This window comes from Sphaerodactylus townsendi, unplaced genomic scaffold (assembly GCF_021028975.2).
Source record: "Sphaerodactylus townsendi isolate TG3544 unplaced genomic scaffold, MPM_Stown_v2.3 scaffold_1048, whole genome shotgun sequence".
Taxonomy (NCBI): Eukaryota; Metazoa; Chordata; class Lepidosauria; order Squamata; family Sphaerodactylidae; genus Sphaerodactylus; species Sphaerodactylus townsendi.
In genome coordinates, this window is record NW_025949571.1 from 1 (window position 1) to 11,448 (window position 11,448).

At 48.6% G+C, this 11,448-nt stretch overlaps 1 protein-coding gene across 1 annotated transcript; it reads left to right on the top strand.

The window, feature by feature from the left end:
• Nucleotides 1-492: 492 nt before the first annotated feature.
• Nucleotides 493-10,847, top strand: LOC125424801 (capping protein, Arp2/3 and myosin-I linker protein 3-like; the record flags this gene model as incomplete). The annotated part of the gene is made up of 11 exons (XM_048482230.1): nucleotides 493-587; nucleotides 694-780; nucleotides 1,511-1,620; nucleotides 2,866-2,943; nucleotides 3,102-3,178; nucleotides 4,795-4,899; nucleotides 6,538-6,607; nucleotides 7,938-8,019; nucleotides 9,021-9,117; nucleotides 10,024-10,078; nucleotides 10,675-10,847. Coding segments are annotated over 11 exons (1,029 nt in total), but the record flags the coding sequence as incomplete, so codon positions are not given.
• Nucleotides 10,848-11,448: the final 601 nt, after the last annotated feature.

Here is an 11,448-nt window from a genome sequence, read left to right on the forward strand (position 1 = left end):
TAATTAATCGATCGATCGATCGTTCAATCAATCAATTATAATTAATTAATTAATTATAATTTATTGATTGATTATAATTAATTGATTGATTATAATTAATTAATTAATTAAATGATTGATTGATTGATTGATTGATTGATTGATTGATTGATTGATTGATTAATTAATTATACTTGTATACCGCCCTCCCCCGGAGGGCTCAGGGCGGTGAACAACAAGTTAAACAAAATACACAGATAGAGCACAGATAAAACAGTAAATATCGAATTAATTAATAAAAATTATGGCTCTACACTCATTAAAACCAACCCCATTAAAATGCAGCATCCAAATACTAAGCGCAGCAGATGGCGACCTGCTATCCAATCCCCTAAAGGAGGGGGGGGGGGCGGCAGAGTCCACATTATTTTGCTTAATGGTCAATCCAAGGCTGACTGGGCCCCTGACAGGGCTGCCTCACTGTTTTTTTTCTCTCTCTTTACCTCTGTACAGAGATTTTGCCTTGAAACTCTCCTGTGTTTTGGCAGAGAACCCAAACACGGCCCTCCACGCCCTGACGCTCTCCCACAACCCTCTGGAAGACAAAGGTGAGGGGTGGGGGTTTGTCTGCTGGAGCCTGACAGACCCCGGTGGAGTATCTTAGGGGGAAAGGGCCTCTTGGCTGATGGTCCACCCCTCTGTCCCCCTCAACAGGTCTCAGCGCCCTGAGCCAGCAACTGTTGTGTTTCCACAAAGGCCTCAGCAAACTATGCCTTTCCAAGACCAATATCACTGCTAAAGGTAGGATGGGTGCCCTGGGAAAGCTTGGTGGGCTTAAGAAACGGGCAGATGGTCCTTCTTAGACGTCTAGACGGCAGAGAGCAGGATTCTAACCAGCTAGGATGGATAAAGATGCAGGGAGCAAATCCTACTCTCAGTAGTAGCAAGATGGGGAGACAAAAGGAGTAAGCCGGAAGGAAGGAATATTCCCTAAGCATGGCAATTTATGCATAAAAGGGACAGAATCAGAGTAGTAGAGAGGAAGGGATGGACAGGTCATGACCCATCTATCACTCTGACTCTCTATGGTCCATTCCGCCCAAGCCCCTGAAAACATTTTGCAAACGATTCTTGGACGCCATTTTGTAATTGTCCCGTTTCTTTTTTTAACTCCATGGATCTGATTCTGTGAAGTGTCAGAGTCTCATTCTGCGATTCTCGAGGGGTCACGTCTTTGTAGCTACGTAGATACGACCCCCCAAAATAAAATAAAAATCTGATAAAAATATAGTGCCAAACAGCTGGGGCGAGCTCAGAAAATGGCGTCGACAAGCAAGTCCGTGAGGCGTGGGAAACGTCTTAAAAAGAATCGTCACAAAATGCCTTAAAGAGACGCATCACAAAAGAATTGCTAGGGAACAACATGCCAATAAAACACGTTCAGACTGGAAATGAAACATTTTGAGCTGAAGACAGTGCGGAACTGCGTGGAGGAAGTGTTTTATTTCCTGTCTCTGTCCCCCTCCCCCAGGACTTGCCATTCTGTGCCAGACCTTGGGTGCCAACCCGGCTTTCACCAGTACCCTCCGCCATCTTGACCTAAGCAAGAATCCGGGGCTGCTGGGGACCGAGGAAGCAAACGTGAGTTGGCTGCTGCATCTAGGCCGGGACCGCACGGCCTTTCTGAATCCGGAGGCGCCTTCGGAGTGATGATACAGCCTGGTGGCGTGGCCACAAAATGGCCGCCACAAGAGGCGGAGCCAGCTTCTGCAGCTTACCCTCAGGCATACAAGGGCCCTCGTGCGGCGGTGGCAGGGTCTGCCCCAGGAATGTTGCTAAAAATCTGCACAGCCTAACAAATCTCCAGTGGCCAACAGAAGCCTTGGTGGGCAAAAGCCCCTCATGGCCCCACCCCTACTTTCTAAAAGCACTTGGTCAGCACCGGGGAAGATGTCGAAGGGCTCCATGGTGCCTGGGGAACCTGGTTTAAGAACATAAGACCAAGCCAGCTGGATCAGACCAGAGTCCATCTAGTCCAGCACTCTGCTACTCGCAGTGGCCCACCAGGTGCCTTTGGGAACTCACGTGCAGGATGTGAAAGCAATGGCCTTCTGCTGCTGCTGCTGCTCCCAAGCACCTGGTCTGCTAAGGCATTTGCAATCTGAGATCAAGGAGGGTCAAGATTGGTAGCCATAGATCGACTTCTCCTCCATAAATCTGTCCAAGCCCTTTTTAAAGCTATCCAGGTTAGTGGCCATCACCACCTCCTGTGGCAGCATATTCCAAACACCAACCACACGTTGTGTGAAGAAGTGTTTCCTTTTATTAGTCCTAATTCTTCCCCCCAGTATTTTCAATGGATGCCCCCTGGTTCTAGTGTTGTGAGAAAGAGAGAAAAATTTCGGACATAGGCTGGTGTTCTGGGACCCACAGGGGTCGTGCTAGAGACAGTGGTGCTGACCGTGGTGCTAGTTGGGCCATTATTGGGTCATGGGAAATTGAAGGAGGAGTTTGGATTTATACCCCCCCCCCCTTTTCTCCTGTAAGGAGACTCAAGGTGGTTTACAAGCTCCTTTCCCTTCTTCTCCCAACACCTTGTGAGACATATGGGGCTGAGAGAGTTCTGAGAGAACTGTGACTAGCCCAAGGTCACCCAGCAGGAATGTAGGAGTGCGGAGACAGATCTGGTTCACCAGATAAGCCTCTGCCACTCCGGTGGAGGAACGGGGAATCAAACTCAGTTCTGCAGACTACAATTCCCATCAGCCCCTGCCAGCATGGCCAAGTGGTAGGGCTCATGGGTATTGTAGTCTCTGAACATCTGGAGGACCATAGTTTGAAGATCCCTGCTTTAATCTCTCTGTTTTCTTCTCCTTTCCCCTGCAGGGCTTCTATTCCTTCTTGGCTCAGCCCAACGCTTTGGTTCACTTGGACTTGTCCTCCACAGATTGCGCAGTGGATGCAGTAAGGTTTTAAGAGGTTGGGCATGAACAGGGGGCGGGGTGGAATATTGCATAGAGTAATGCGGGTGAGCCGGTTTCGACCCAAGAGCTGGGGGGGGAGAGAGGTGGATGTTCACCAACCTCTTGGTATGAATCTTTTTGTCTCTTCTCTCCCCATAGCTGTTCGGGGCACTCTTGCATGGCTGCTGCCCACGGCTTAGCTACCTCAACCTCGCACGAAACACCTTCTCCCACCGGTAAGGCACCGGCCTCTTGGTGCATCTGGTAGTGGAGGGGTTGTGGGACAAAGGTTTGCCGACCCCCTGGTGAATTCTGGAGATCTCCTGGAATTACAACTGATCTCCGGATTTCAGAAATTTGGGGGGGGGGGCGCTGATGAGCGCCCCTTTCCCCCCTTTCCCCTCCCCTTTACACTCTGGGCCCTTAATACTTATGGGGGCCCTCCGCTCTCTTATCTTGTTTCTTTCCAGGGTGGGTTTATGAGGTTTTTATGCTGGACGCCAATGTAATTTTGTTAATTTGCTGTTTTAATGGGGTTTTAATGTAATTGTTGTTTTATTGTGCTGTTCACCGCCCAGAGCCCTTCGGGGGAGGGGCAGTGTATAAAATCAATTATAAATAAATAAATAATAAATAAATTAGCTGTCCTTAAAACAAACCCCAGAACACTACACCTAGGCTGCAACAATACACAAAGTAAGCATCTGTCTAGGCAATGAGTGCATATTTATTAAACAAACAGCGTGCAACGTGAAAACAGGCAGATCGGCAGAGAGCGCAGCACGGTTCTCAATGTCTTCTGAAAGAATCTGTGAGAGGCCAGATCTCAGATGCTGATTGTGTAAATGGGGTCCAAATTTATTCAAGCTCCCCAGTGTGTGCTTGTTTCGTAGATGCCATTCCATTTCCTCTGTGTAATATTTCAGGTGTGCCCCATAATATTCCGGGATCACTACCGTGTTTCCCCGAAAATAAGACAGTGCCTTATATTAATTTTTGCTCCCAAAGATGCGCTATGTCTTATTTTCAGGGGATGTCTTATTTTTCTGTGTTCCGTTCGGCGGGCATGCTTCCAAACAAAAACTTTGCTACGTCTTACTTTTGGGGGATGCCTTATATTTCGCACTTCAGCAAAACCTCTACTACGTCTTATTTTCCGGGGATGTCTTATATTTGGGGAAACAGGGTATCTTGGGCATATATTTTGTACACGTTAAATGCAATCCTGTAGATGTGTCCCCACCACACTGAGCTAAGTGACAGGCAGGAGGTGGGTCATAAATGTTTTAGATAAATAAAAATTATTGAAAAAGTGCTTCCACCTTTCACATTGGCAGTAAGGCCCCGTGCGACTGTAGTGGTTAAGAGCAGGTGGATTCTAATCTGGAGTAAAACACTCTGCACCTGCTCAGACACATTTTAAGTGATGTTTCCCAAGTCAGCATAGTGCCAGGAGCAGCAGTGGCGTAGTGGTTAAGAGCAGGTGCATTCTAATCTGGAGGAACCGGGTTTGATCCCCCACTCCTCCACCCGAGTGGCAGAGGCTTATCTGGTGAACCAGATGTGTTTCCGCACTCCTACATTCCTGCTGGGTGACCTTGGGCCAGTCACAGTCCTCTCAGAACTCTCTCAGCCCCACCTGCCTCACAAGGTGTCTGTTGTGGGGAGAGGAAGGGAAAGGAGCTTGTGAGCCACCTTGAGTCTCCTTACAGGAGAGAAAGGTGGGATATTAATCCAACCTCTTCCTCCTCCTCTTCTTCTTAGTGCAAAAAAGCAGGTGTTTTTGCCTCACCAAGACTCTTCCCTGTACACAGGGAAGGGACTCAGTTTCGGTTGCTGTCTCCTTCCACAGGAAAGGAAAAGGGATGCCTCCCTCCCTTAAGCAGTTTTTCTGCAGCTCCTATTCCCTCGCCTACGTCAGTCTCTCGGGTATCAAAATACCTGTGGAGGCATTAAGGTGAGTCTGTGTGCGGCCAGGCTTCGACGTCATCTCTCTCTCTGGCACTTGTTGCAAACTTCTGGTGACCACAAAAAACAATCTGGGAGATTTTAGTAGGGTTCTTGGTTCAGGGGAAGCAGCGGGAGGGGGAGGAAATGTACCACGGTTTGAGGGCAAGAAATCTTGTGGATTAACTTCAGGGATGGCCATCTTAGCTTCCCTCTGTGAATAAAAACAGTGGGCAGGTACTGATTGACCATAGTGCAGTGGTGGCGAACCTATGGCATGGGTGCCAGGGGTGGCACTCAGAGCCCTCTCTGTGGGCACATGCAAACAGAGCCCCCCCTCCCCCACATCTAGGCTGGCCTGGGCCGCTAGGCTCAATTGTTAGCATTAAACCTAAGGCCCCTTCCGCACATGCAAAATAATGCATTTTCAAACCACTTTCACAACTGTTTGCAAGTGGATTTTGCTATTCCGCACAGCTTCAAAGAGCACTGAAAGCAGTTTGAAAGTGCATTATTCTGCAAGTGCGGAATGAGCCGAAGACCTATTTTTGGGGAAGCAATTAGCAGAGTCACTTTCCTGTTAAGCACTTTGCCGAGCCCCTTTGGATTTTCATGCTAAAGCGCTAAAGCACGGTCGCTGCCTGGGAGTAATTGCTTTCAGTTTGCTGGCAATGGGGCTTGCTTCTGATGAAATCACCTCCTGGGGTTATGATTCACCATAAATGTTGGAAGAGTTGCGATTTGCTTCAAAAAACAAAGTACCGCATTCTGCCGGAAGCCTACTGCTCGAGTAGCGCATGCCGCAGGAGCCATAGCGTTTTCTCTAAGCTTCAACCTCAGTATTCAGGTTAAATAGCCGTGTTGGCACTTTGCGATAAATAAGTGGGTTTTGGGTTGCAATTTGGGCACTCGGTCTCGAAAAGGTTTGCCATCGCTGCCATAGTGGTTTCTACTTTGGGTGCCTTTCCCTCTGAGGAGCAGCAGTGGCGTAGGAGGTTAAGAGCTCGTGTATCTAATCTGGAGGAACCGGGTTTGATTCCCGGCTCTGCCACCTGAGCTGTGGAGGCTTATCTGGGGAATTCAGATTAGCCTGGGCACTCCCACACACGCCAGCTGGGTGACCTTGGGCTAGTCACAGCTTCTCGGAGCTCTCTCAGTCCCACCCACCTCACAGGGTGTTTGTTGTGAGGGGGGGAGAGGGAAAAGAGATTGTCAGCCCCTTTGAGTCTCCTTACAGGAGAGAAAGGGGGATATAAATCCAAACTCCTCTTCTTCTTCGCCGCTGGGGTACCTTTTCCGCCACGAGGCATCGGTGTGCAGGGGCGCCAAAGGGATACTTTTAGCGATAAAGCTGCTCGACCCATTACAAAACAAAAAATTCTAGGGCTCTCTGACAGAGAACGCCATGACAGGTTAGCAAATGGACAAAGTTTGTATTTGTAGGTTTTTCTTCGCATCCGCTTACCTCTGCTGGCGAATTCGAGCTCTGAAATAAATAGCTCATGACAAAGACTGAATTCTTTATTTATTTTGAAGGACGGTGGGAATCCATTTTTCCAAGCAATATGGGGCCGTTTCAGGAATAGGAGCAGGTTGTGAGAGATTTTACAAGCTTGCCTGACACCTTTTTCTCATTCTCCTCATGCAGATCTCTTTTCCAAGGTTTGTCAGCCAATACACACCTCAGCGAACTTCACTTGGACTTGAGCGGGTGTGAGGTAATAGGAGCAATGGATGGACTCTTCCCATCCAACTCGATATTCAGCCAAGTGTGCTCTGGAGAGGCGTATTCTGTCAGTGATTCTGTGTCATGGTTATCCTTTGCGTGATGGTGGCCCTAAAAGTGGCATAAAAGCAGCAGTGGCGTAGTGGCTAAGAGCAGTGGCTAAGAGCAGATGCACTCTGATCTGGAGGAACCGGGTTTGATTCCCAGCTCTGCCACTTGAGTTGTGGAGGCTTATCTGGGGAATTCAGATTAGCCTGGGCACTCCCACACATGCCAGCTGGGTGACCTTGGGCTAGTTACAGCTTTTCGGAGCTCTCTCAGCCCCACCTACCTCACAGGGTGTTTGTTGTGAGGGGGGAAGGGCAAGGAGATTGTAAGCCCCTTTGAGCCCTTTTAAGCCCCTACAGGAGAGAAAGGGGGTATATAAATCCAAACTCCTCCTCCTCCTAAAAGAGGACTTCTGCCTAGCAGTGACTCAGTGCGGCAGCCATTTTGTGTGAAGCATCTCTTCGTGGACAGGATGGGGCCTTTCTAGTTGGCGCACGGGGACATATGGCAGGAGACGGCCCTGTTCTCCTTTAGCCGCAGTTCCTGTGAAATGGGAATAATAATTTGCAGGGATCCGTGAGGTGAAATCTGTAAAGTGCTTTGCACTCTGCAAACTGCTTTAGGAGTTGCGCAAACCAGAGTGCTAGTGGAGTCCCACAAAGCTAGTGACGGAGATTTCTTCCGTGGTTCCCGCTTGAGATATCTCATTGGGTTGTCCAGTGAGGTTGGCATGTCCAAAGGAGAGCCAGTGAGGTTGGCATGTCCAAAGGAGCAGCAGTGGCGTAGGAGGTTAAGAGCTCATGTATCTAATCTGGAGGAACCGGGTTTGATTCCCCGCTCTGCCGCCTGAGCTGTGGAGGCTTCTCTGGGGAATTCAGATTAGCCTGTACACTCCCACACACGCCAGCTGGGTGACCTTGGGCTAGTCACAGCTTCTCGGAGCTCTCTCAGCCCCACCTACCTCACAGGGTGTTTGTTGTGAGGGGGGAAGGGCAAGGAGATTGTCAGCCCCTTTGAGTCTCCTGCAGGAGAGAAAGGGGGGATATAAATCCAAACTCTTCTTCTTTCTGGAGACTGGGACCTCCTCCTGTTTCCTCTCTGCCATTGTGCTGTGGATCCAACAAGACCTTCTTCTGTCTCAACATTTTACTAGGAGGGCTTGAGGCGTTTCCCTCAGAGAGGTTTCCGCAACAGACCAATAATTAATAGGCCTGTTTTCTCACTTCTCGTCATACTTATCCCCTTCTCCACGCTCCTTTCTTTCCACCCCTTAGCTGCGTTCCCCGGGGGCCCAGGTGCTTCAAGAGCAACTGTCTGGCATTAGCGCCTTGAGCAGCCTAGATCTTTCTGACAATGGTGAGTCAACAAGTTCTGCCTCTTTTTCTTTTACTTTATTTCAGATTTATGCCCTGACCTAACCCAGCAAACTGTCCTGGGGGCAGCGAACGACATCATTGGGGCACAATGCAAACAAACAATTGGATAACAATCGAATAACAATACGTTTCGGTGTAAAAACCTATGTCATTTAAATAATAACAGCTTGGTGTTGTAAACTTTGGGCTTCCCAGAAATGTAGTTATTGGAGAGAATCTCTACAAGGGGCCTCCTCTCAATTTAACACAGAAACTCCAAGGAGACTGTCCAGCGGTGGGATTCAGCCGCTTCGCACCGCTTCGGCAGAACCGGTTGTTAAAATGGTGCTTGTAAACGTTGTTAAATTATTTGAATCCCACCACCGGAACCGGTTGTTAAATTATTTGAATCCCACCCTTGAGACTGTCCCCCCGACCTCCTACCGTGTTTCCCCCCCCAAAAAAAATAAGACAGGGCCTTATAATAATTTTTGCTCCAAAAGATGTGTGTTAGGGCTTATTTTATTTATTTATTATTTATTTATTTGTTATATTTATATACCGCCCTCCCCGAAGGCTCAGGGCGGTTTCCATCAGCAATAAAAGTTTAAAACATCGTATATTTTCAGGGGATGTCTTATTTTTTCCCCCATGATTATGCACCCCCCCCCCCACATGACCAGATCAGCTGCGCCAAGAAATCTGTAACTAGGGCTTATTTTTTGGAGTAGGGCTTATATTTCAAGCATCCTCCCGAAAAATCATGCTAGGGCTTATTTTCAGGGTAGATCTTATTTTCGGGAAAACAGGGTAGTTCCCAATATGTCGGGGGGGGGGGGGGGCAGAAAAAGAAGGGAAGGGAAAAAGGGGGAAGGGAAGAAGGGAAAGGGGGCAGATTTGATGTCAAGCCCCAGTTAATTTAACCGAATGCTCGGCGGAACGTTTAAGTTTTCAAGGCCCTCGGCTACCCCCCCAGCTAATGCCGTCATCTTTTCCCTCCAGGTTTTGACACAGACTTGCTGACCCTGGTCCCAGCCCTGGCCAAGAACAAGTCACTGAAGCACTTATGGCTAGGCAAAAACTTCAACATCAAATCCCGGTGGGTTGGCCCCGTCCCAGGTTGCTTGATTTTGAACTTGTTTATTTATCGTGCAGGCTGTGCTTTTCATAGATGGATGTCGAGGAAGCGTGTGTACCATGAACCTTACAGCCCGTTCCTAAAAACCACGACACAGTATTACTTAGACAAGTTCAATAAAATGAAATACAACAACTAAAAGCATTACACAAACTACGTTGCTATGATGTTGTATTACATGAGAACATAAGAACGAGCCTGCTGGATCAGACCAGAGTCCATCTAGTCCAGCACTCTGCTACTCGCAGTGGCCCACCAGGTGCCTTTGGGAGCTCACATCCAGGAGGTGAAAGCAAGGGCCTTAAGAACATAAGAAAGAGCCTGCTGGATCACACCAGAGTCCATCTAGTCCAGCTCTCTGCTACTCGCAGTGGCCCACCAGGTGCCTTTGGGAGCTCACATGCAGGGTGTGAAAGCAATGGCCTTAAGAACATAAGAAAGAGCCTGCTGGATCAGACCAGAGTCCATCTAGTCCAGCACTCTGCTACTTGCAGTGGCCCACCAGGTGCCTTTGGGAGCTCACAGGCAGGAGGTGAAAGCAATGGCCTTAAGAACATAAGAACTAGACTGCTGGATCAGACCAGAGTCCATCTAGTCCAGCACTCTGCTACTCGCAGTGGCCCACCAGGTGCCTTTGGGAGCTCACATGCAGGATGTGAAAGCAATGGCCTTCTGCTGCTGCTGCTCCCGAGCACCTGGTCTGCTAAGGCCTTTGCAATCTCAGATCAAGGAGGATCAAGATTGGTAGCCATAGATCGACTTCTCCTCCATAAATCTGTCCAGGCCCTTTAAAGCTAAAATTACCAATTATGTTGTATTACCAAAGCTCTTTTTCAGCGTAGTACTTTGCTTCCGATTTCTTCCCAGGTCCTTGGAGGAAATATTGCAAAAGATGGTGCTGCTTATCCAAGAAGAAGACTGTGTAAGTTTTTTTTGTGCCGTGTGCCGTGGAATCTGATAGAAACCATAAGGAGGGGAGGAAGTTTTCTTATGTGAAGGAACGTGAGTGTGAGGAGATTTGGGAGAGGTGTGTGAAACAAATTGCGAATAATTAGGGCGAAGAACATTGTGCTTGATGAGGACTTCAGAAGACCACACCTCACTAAAAGACACGGCATTAAGAGAAAACAGTTTAAATTTTATGTATTGTCGAAGGCTTTCACGGCCGGATTCAACTGGTTGTGGTGGGTTTTCCGGGCTGTGTGGCTGTGGTCTGGTGGATCTTGTTCCTAACGTTTCGCCTGCATCTGTGGCTGGCATCTTCAGAGGTGTCTCACAGAGGGAAGTCTGGCTGTGAATCAAAATTAGCTTTGTGCTAGAAGTGGTCTTGCTTGCCGCGGGGAGAACAGGAAGTGAAAGTGGGCCTTGAGGAAATACGTTCGTACAAGAAATCTTGCGGCGGCACACGTTTGCCCCCATCGTGCAGCAGATGCCTTGTGTGTGATCAGCCGTTGTCTGAGTGTGCAAACATGGCTAGGTCTGAAATAGCGAAGTCTCCTGTCCTGTCTCCTCTTGAAGTGCCTTCAGACTTTCTCGGTGGCTGATTCCAGGCTGAAAACTCGCACCAGCATCCTCATCAATGCTCTCGGCAGTAACACTTGCTTGACCAAGGTGGACCTGAGCGGGAACGGCATGGAAGACATCGGGGCCAAGATGCTGTCGAAAGCCCTGCAGATCAACAGCACGCTCAGGTGAGCCAGCTGCCATTCCCTGTGGTTTATCCTCAACATCTAGCCGTCTAGTACTCAAATTATAAGGGGGACCCAGGGGGTGTTCAAAGGGCAGTGGGGGCCCAGCACCCTTGTGGTGAGACCAGCATGGTCTCACATCCTTTGGAGGGACCAGCCGCTGATAGTGCCCCCCCCCTTTTTAGGCCCTTACATCCGGCCCGTACATCCGGGCCGTTTGTCATCTAATAGGACTCGCCGCTCCTCCCTCTAGGGGAGGGGACTTTGAAAATTGAGTTGCTGGACGCCACTTATCTTTAAATTTGTATTTATTATATTAGTATATTTAGTTTTATTGTTCTTATCGCTGCTTTTAAAGGTTTTAGTTATCTTATGATTGTACCACACTATATGTTGTACACCGCCCAGAGCCCCTCGGGGACAGGGCGGTATAAAAATCCAAAGTATAAATAAATAAAATAAAATCCCTTCTTGCTGCTGCTTGTGGGGCCACCACGATTCAGGCCATGGGTGAGAGTTTCATAGCAGGTATGAAACTTCACACTGTGACTCCCCCCAAGAGCCAGCATGACGTAGTGGTTAAGAGCAGTGAACTCTGATCTGG